We start from the raw sequence: 7,928 nt of genomic DNA on the forward strand, positions 1-7,928 counted from the left end.
TATTATGGTATAAAAGTAGAATTTATCTAATTCCATGATCCAAATTCAAAATGAAGGCTCTAAAGGAAACAAATAGTTCCTTGGTAGCAGGATATGTTGGGTTCTTAAAAACATGCTATAACACTCATCAATTGTTTTATTGAAAGGGAATGAGTAAAGAAATCAAGAAATTCATCGTCAAATGTGACATGTGCCAAAGGAATAAAAATGAGAATTTCATAACCGTAGGATTACTTCACCCCTTACATATCCCAAATCAGAAATGGGAGGAAATATCAATGGATTTCATCAAACGGTTGCCTATGTTTGATGAAAAGGAAAAAATATTTGTTGTCTCAAAACACTCTTATGCTTTTCTATCCCATTGAAAGGCATTTTTCTTTAACAATATTTTCAGGGGTGCAGTCAAGTGCACATAATTTTTGATAAATCTCCCACAACATCCTGTTAACCCCAGAAATCCTCTTAGTTTCGATGTACTACTTGGTTTTGGCCACTCTTTGAATGCCTTGATTTTAATGGGGCCTACCTTAAATCCTTTCTTTGATATGATGTGACCGAGGCATTTGACTTCCTTTTTACCAAAAGTACACTTTGATAATTTTGCATAGAACTAAATATGCCAAAGATCCAAACCCTTGTTTTATAATCGAAAATATTGATCAATGTCCAAACTTTGAATGGAAAAATGACATATTATATTATAAAGGTAGAATTTATCTAATTCCATCATCCAAATTTAAAATTAAGGCTCTAAATGAAACACACAGTTCCTCTATAGTAGGACATGTTGGGTTCTTTAAAACATACTATTACACTTGTCAATCGTTCTATTGGAAGGGAATGAGTAAAGAAATCCATAAATTCGTTGTTGAATGTGACGTCTATCAAAGGAATAAAAATGAGAATGTCCTAAACCCATGATTAATTACCCCTTACATATTCCAAATCAAAAATGGGAAGAAATATGATTGGACTTCATCGAAGGGTTGACTATGTCTGACAGAAAGGGAAAAATGTTTGTTGCAGTCGATATACTAACTAAATACACACATTTCATGGAAGTTAAGAAGACATATTCAACAAAACAAATTGCAAAATTCCTCTGCAAAAAAATTACATGGCCTTCAAAGATCATCGTCAACGATAGAAATGCAAAATTTAAAGGGAAATTCTAGAAGGACATTTGTAACCAGGTTGGAATATCCCTTAACATGAGTTCGGCTTATCATCGGCAAACAAATGGACATACATAAATAATGGATAAATTTTTAGACATTTCTTCATTGTTTTGTAACACATAAGCAAAACAAATAGTGTCAATGGTTACATCTAGAAAAATAGTGGTACAATTTCACCTTCCATACATCATCGAAAATGACCCTTCTTCAAACCTTATATAGTTACAAACCTCCAAAATAGAATAATATGATAAGAATAATTAATATTTTTATTTAGATGATAATTATGATAGTATAATTTTTTAAATTTTTTTATGAAATAAGATATAGGAAAATGGTAAACTAAAAAGCAAAGTATTGAACTACTATTCAAAAAAAGTATTGAAACAAACATGACAAAATACAAGAGAGAGAAATGATAATTACATTTATTCCTAGATGTTCATTAGCTCTAAGTTTGGAATGAGCACAAAGATATTATTGGGTAGTTATTTTAATCATTATAAAAAATAAATAATCATTATAAATTGATACAAATTTTATATAATATTTTAATTATCACATCTATATAAAAGACATACTATTTTAATTATCCACTTTATATTAAAAATATAATAAATATTAATAATATTATTTTATTAAATATTTTGTTTGTATCACTAATTCATATAAATAAGTAAGTTATAATATTAGTTTTGGATTTTTTAGTTGAATTTTGGAGTACCCACAGGTTATATCAGTGATATTTATAACTGATATTATAAATAAATTATAATATCAGTTATTTATGAAGTTGTCTTTAGTGTGATTTTTTGGATTTTCCGGTGTCGGAGGAAAAATTTAAGGTGAAATTTTAATTTGTGTTATTTAAACTGGTTTTTTGACTGTATATATGAATTCAGCACCTGAAAAATCCGCAGGGCACTTCAATTGGCAATTGTCTATAACGCGACTTTTTGAAAGTTTTTCCGGCGGGTTTTTTGGTCGAAATCAGGTAGGAATTTATTGGAATCACAAGTTTGATAGCTAGTTTCTGCACAATGAAAGCGTCCCAGGGGTTTTCAAGGGTGCTGAATCCAAATATGCAGTTAAAAACTCATTTTAACTGCAACAAATCAAGATTTAACCTCAATTTCTTCCGCCGAATTCGTCACCGGAATCTCCAAAAAGTCTTATAAACAACTCCCTTCAATTGTGCAGGAATTACCTATCAAGCTTGTTATTTCAATAAATTACTGCCAAATTTTAGAAAAACTAGACAAGAAAAACTCCCCGAAAAAACTTCCAAAAAATCACACTAAAACAATTTAGTTATTTACATTTATAATGTAAAGCTATTCATTTACATTATAGTGCTACCCATTTACATAAAATTTAAAAATAAACGACAAAAATAATAAAATAAATAATATGTAAATTTTGATGCCGGTGAATTTTTTTTCACAATCATTCCCAAAATGTAATCTATTTTCGGCCTTCTATATTTTTAAATAAATTTGATTTGCACAAGTAAATTAATTCAAAAGAACAATTGTGCTTTACTTAATTCACTCTAAGTAAAACATGTCTTGAATTCGTTTTTTTACATGGAAAATGAGTTTCTCCGGACTGAAATTCTGTGTTTGTCCGCACAACGCGCAGCCCCTTCTTTCCCTTTCCGTTGATAAATACTCGTTGCCAGAGACCCATCAAATTTATCGTCTTCCTTCCTTCCTTCCCCTTCCTGCTATTTCCATCCCCATGCCGTCTCTGTGTTTCGCTGTTCCTGTGCTATTCCTCCTCTTCGTTTTCCCTTTCTCCTCTGCGCATTCATTTCATAATGATGGGCAATCCCTCCTGGCATTTAAGAGGCTCATCACCAGCGATCCCAATAATTCCTTGGCCGATTGGAGTCCCACAGTTCCCCTTTGCAACTGGTCAGCAGTTACCTGCGGTGGCCGTCATCCGGACAGAGTTGTGGCCATCGATCTCAATGGCATGGATCTGCGCGGCACCATCTCTCCTTCACTCGGTAATTTGTCATTCCTACGCTCACTCAATCTTTCGCAAAATAGGCTCCACGGTCATATCCCACCCCAATTGGGACGCCTCTTTCGTTTGAGGTGGCTTTGGTTGTACAGCAATAAACTGGAAGGAAATATCCCACATCAGCTCAGCAGCTGTAGAAATTTGGTTTGGCTATCGCTCTCCTTCAACAATCTGAGCGGAATTATCCCCGGGGAGTTGGGTTCCCTCTCACATTTGCAAGAGCTTTACTTGGGAGTAAACCACCTCACCGGTACCCTTCCCTCTTCCTTAGGAAATCTTTCAGCATTGGTTAGTTTACAAATTGATGAAAACAGTCTGATTGGTCCCATTCTACCACAACTGGGCCTTCTCACTCATCTGCAAATTCTTTATCTTCATTCAAATGAATTGTCTGGCAGCATTCCCTCTTCATTGTCCAATATTTCCACTTTGATTCAGTTGACCATTTCCACCAACTACCTCACTGGCAGCATTCCACAAGAACTGGGTCTTCTCACCTCTCTGCAAATTCTTTACCTCGATTCAAATGAGTTGTCTGGCAACATTCCTCCTTCATTGTCCAATATCTCCACTTTGACTGAGTTGGTAATTTCCAGAAACAAATTTAGAAGGAACATTCCATTAGAATTTGGTGTCAAACTAAGCAACTTGAATGCCCTCTCTTTATGGGGAAATCAACTTAGTGGGAACATACCAAATACCATTGGGAATTGTTCCAAACTTGAACAACTTTATCTACACTACAATAAGTTAAGTGGGAGTGTTCCAATAGAATTGGGTAACCTGTTCTTTCTTGAAAGTTTATTCTTGCATAATAATGAGCTTGATAGTGGCAACACCACAAGCATGCTCTTTCTTGTATCTCTTACCAATTGTTCTCACTTACAAGAACTACACTTGAATAACAATAAACTAGGTGGTGTTTTGCCCCTTGACATAGGAAGACTTTCTACCAATTTGTCTCACTTGTCATTATCAAACAATGACATACAAGGAAACATCCCTCTACATATAGGCAATCTTAGTAGCCTATCCTTTCTAAATTTAAGTGGAAATCTTTTAAATGGTACCATTCCACCATTTGGAAACCTTACAAAATTAGAAAGATTGGACTTAGGAAACAATGAATTAGAAGGTAACATCTCCAATCAATTTGAACAATTACAAGGACTTGGTCTCTTGGACATTAGTAGAAACAAACTCACTGGAAAGATTCCCAATTCCCTTCCACCGTCTAAACAACTAAGGAGACTCTTCCTTCATAACAACCACTTATCAGGAAGCATACCTGCCAGCTTAGGAAGCTATATAAATTTGGAATTGCTCGATTTGTCTCACAATATGCTCACAGGAAGTATACCACATGAAATTGCAAAACTTTCTCATCTACAATTCTATTTGAATTTGTCATGGAATTTATTAGAAGGTTCCTTACCCATGGAGATTGGTAAAATTACAATGGCTCAAGCTATAGACATTTCTGCCAATCAATTGACTGGGGTCATTCCACCTACACTTGGAAGTTGTAGTGAACTACAATCATTGAATTTATCTCAAAATGCCTTCCAAGGGTCTATTCCAGATTCACTTGGAAATTTACAAAGTCTTGCAAACCTAGATCTCTCTTCCAACTCCTTATCAGGTCCAATACCAGTTACTCTCCAAAACTTGAAAATGCTTCAAAGTTTGAATTTGTCTTTCAACAATCTCACAGGGGAAATCCCAAAAGCGGGATTTTTTGCAAATCAAACAATTATCATGTCCTTCATTGGGAATCCAGGCCTTTGTGGACCAAAAGTATTCATGTTACCTGCATGTCCAACATCAAGAAGTCATTTTGCACTTGTGAAGAAAATACTATTTCCAATGAGTGGAGCTATTGTTTTTATACTATGTTGCTTACTTTTGGGGTTCCTTTGGAGACGAAATATACATGTGCAAAGCTTTGATTCCTCAGAATCCATTTTTCAAAAGTTAGAGCACAAAAGGATCTCATTTCAAGAGCTTCACATAGCAACCAATGGATTCACCAGGAGCAACTTGTTGGGATCAAGTAGTTTTGGATCTGTTTATAAAGGAATTTTGAGTGATGGCACAATTGTTGCTGTGAAAGTTTTCCAATTGCAAAATGACCAAGGTGAGAAGAGTTTCAAAGCAGAGTGTGCTGTCTTGCAAAAGATTCGACATCGAAATTTGGTGAGAATCATAACCTCCTGCTCCAACCTCCATTTCAAAGGTTTAGTGTTCCAATTTATGTCTAACGGAAGCCTAGAGAAGCATTTGTATCATGACAGAAATGACAACAATGATGAGGAAGTGTGTGGCCTGGGATTAAAAACACTACTAAACATTGCCATTGATGTGGCCCATGCCATTGAATATCTACATCATTATTCTCATGTGCAAGTAGTGCATTGTGATATAAAACCCAACAATGTGTTGTTGGATGAAGACATGATAGGCCATGTGACAGATTTTGGTCTTGCAAGATTGATTGGTGCAGACTTTGGTGATTCACTTACTTCAACACTTACTTTGAAAGGGTCTATGGGTTACATTGCTCCAGGTATGGATTTTTTTAAAATTAGTTTTAATTGTCATTTTTCATCAACAATTTTGTATACACTAGTGAGATAAATATTGTCATTTTTCATCAACAATTTTGTATACACTAGTGAGATAAATATTTATTGAGGTTTCCTTTAATGCAGAGTATGGATTGGGTGAGAGAGTTTCTACCAAAGGAGATGTTTACAGCTATGGCATTATGTTATTGGAAATGCTTACCAGAAAACGACCAACCAACAACATGTTTATTGGAGACCTAAACATGCACAAGTGGGTGAGCCTAGCATTTCCAAACAAAGTGAAGGAGGTGATTGACAACAATCTGTTTAGTGCACAGGATGGAGTTGGATTTGAAGAAAATAATATACACAATTGTCTACTTTCTTTGCTACGAGTTGGTTTACTTTGTTCAAAAGATTCACCTGATGAACGGCCAACTATGAGAGATGTGGTAATAGTGTTGGAAAATCTCAAAGAAGATTTGGTGCCAAAAACAATTGCTACAAGGAGAAGTATATCCAATTTACTTGGCCATGCAAATGCACCAAATATAGATTCCATAACATCAAATGACCAAAGTTCTTCTACATTTTAGCATGCGAAAATTGTAAGTACAAAATATTTCAATCTTATCATTATTCTTTCAATCACATATTTATTTTTATTTTAAAATTTTCAAACAATATTATCTATTTATAATTACTGCGAATATGAAATTTAGATGCTTTTTCAACAGTTGATTAAATAGACTGTAAATTTACATTTAGTTAAATTTATTCTCCTTTCATGGTATTTATAAATTAAACTAGCTTCATAAAAATGGAAAAGAAATTAATTGCATTCTGTTAGAATTACCATTCAGATTCGGCGATGATTTGGAAAAAAAATGATTTGATTTTATTAACCTGTTGGAGTTTTAGCTAATTTGTTTCTATTGTATTGAATTGAATTTCCATTTTATATATGATATTTTAACTTTTATGGCACCTTTCAAATATACCATTTTGATTTTTAGTTTACCGTGGGAAGTGTGAAGATTTATTTCATGAAGTTGCTCCTTATTATACAATTTTTTTGACCTCTTAGGATTAAATATATCCCAGACTTATGTATTACTCAATTTGCAGGTTTAAAAATGGAGCTTTAATCCCAAGACAGTCCCAGGAGCTTCGAACACTTTGTCTTTTCTCAAAGGCATGTTAAAATTTCTTAATTGTCTCAAAATTTGAAGTATCCTCCATGAATCGTTATCCATTTTCCAGTATTCTCCCAGGTTAATGAATCGTCATCTATTTTTCAGAAATTTCAATGCCCTGTTAATGTCAAATTTGGGGTTTTCAATGGACGTTTTTCATCTTGATGACAATGGAGAACTAAAGACGAAAATGGAGAACTAAAGATGAGCTGCTACTCTACGGGTTTTTTTTGACCTCTTAAGATTAAATATATTCGATACTCTACGGATTTTTGCAGGTTTAAAGATGGAGCTTTAATCCCAAGACAGTCCCAGGAGCTTCGAACAATTAGTCTTTTCTCACAGGCATGTTAAAAGTTCTTATTGTTTCAAAATTTGAAGTCACCATGAATCGTTATCCATTTTTCAGTATTCTCAATGCTCGGTTCATCTCCCAGGTTAATGAAATCGTTATCCATTTTTCAGAAATTTCAATGCCCTGTTAATGTCAAATTTGGGGTTCTTGAATATGGACGTTTTTCAATGCTCTGAAATGGAAAATTGTGGGTTCATGATTATGGATGCTCTTCTCATTGGACGTTTTTCAATGCTCTGAAATGGAAAATTTGGGGTTCTTGATTATGGATGCTCTTCTCATTGGACGTTTTTCAATGCTCTGAAATGGAAAATTTGGGGTTCTTGATTATGGATGCTCTTCTCAATGGACATTTTTCATCGCTCGGTTCATCATCAATGACTTCTATATATTGACAATGGGTTCATGATCTGCTACTTCCATCGTGGCAGGCGTACTCTTCCAGGATTGATTGTTTTCCTAATAATTATGCACACTCTTTCATCGATTATGTAGAGGAGGCTCTGCTTTGGGTACAGGAAAACTATGTAATGACATTTTGTTGTTTTACCTTCTGAATGATACCATAACTATTTTGGGTACCTATCAATCCCAAATTTAA

At 34.3% G+C, this 7,928-nt stretch overlaps 1 protein-coding gene across 1 annotated transcript; it reads left to right on the forward strand.

Annotated features, from left to right (window-relative positions):
- The first annotated feature begins 2,915 nt into the window (after positions 1-2,915).
- LOC149208384 (uncharacterized) lies at positions 2,916-7,728 on the forward strand. Its single transcript, XM_089398323.1, has 3 exons — positions 2,916-5,775; positions 5,921-6,384; positions 6,905-7,728. The coding sequence occupies exons 1-2, from the start codon at positions 2,922-2,924 to the stop codon at positions 6,370-6,372; spliced, it is 3,306 nt and encodes a 1,101-aa protein (XP_089254449.1). The 5' UTR covers positions 2,916-2,921; the 3' UTR covers positions 6,373-6,384; positions 6,905-7,728.
- The last annotated feature ends 200 nt before the right edge of the window (positions 7,729-7,928 follow it).

This window comes from Pinus tabuliformis, chromosome 1_2, assembly GCF_031772625.1.
Source record: "Pinus tabuliformis cultivar Carrire ecotype Pingquan chromosome 1_2, CPIR1, whole genome shotgun sequence".
NCBI lineage: Eukaryota > Viridiplantae > Streptophyta > Pinopsida > Pinales > Pinaceae > Pinus > Pinus tabuliformis.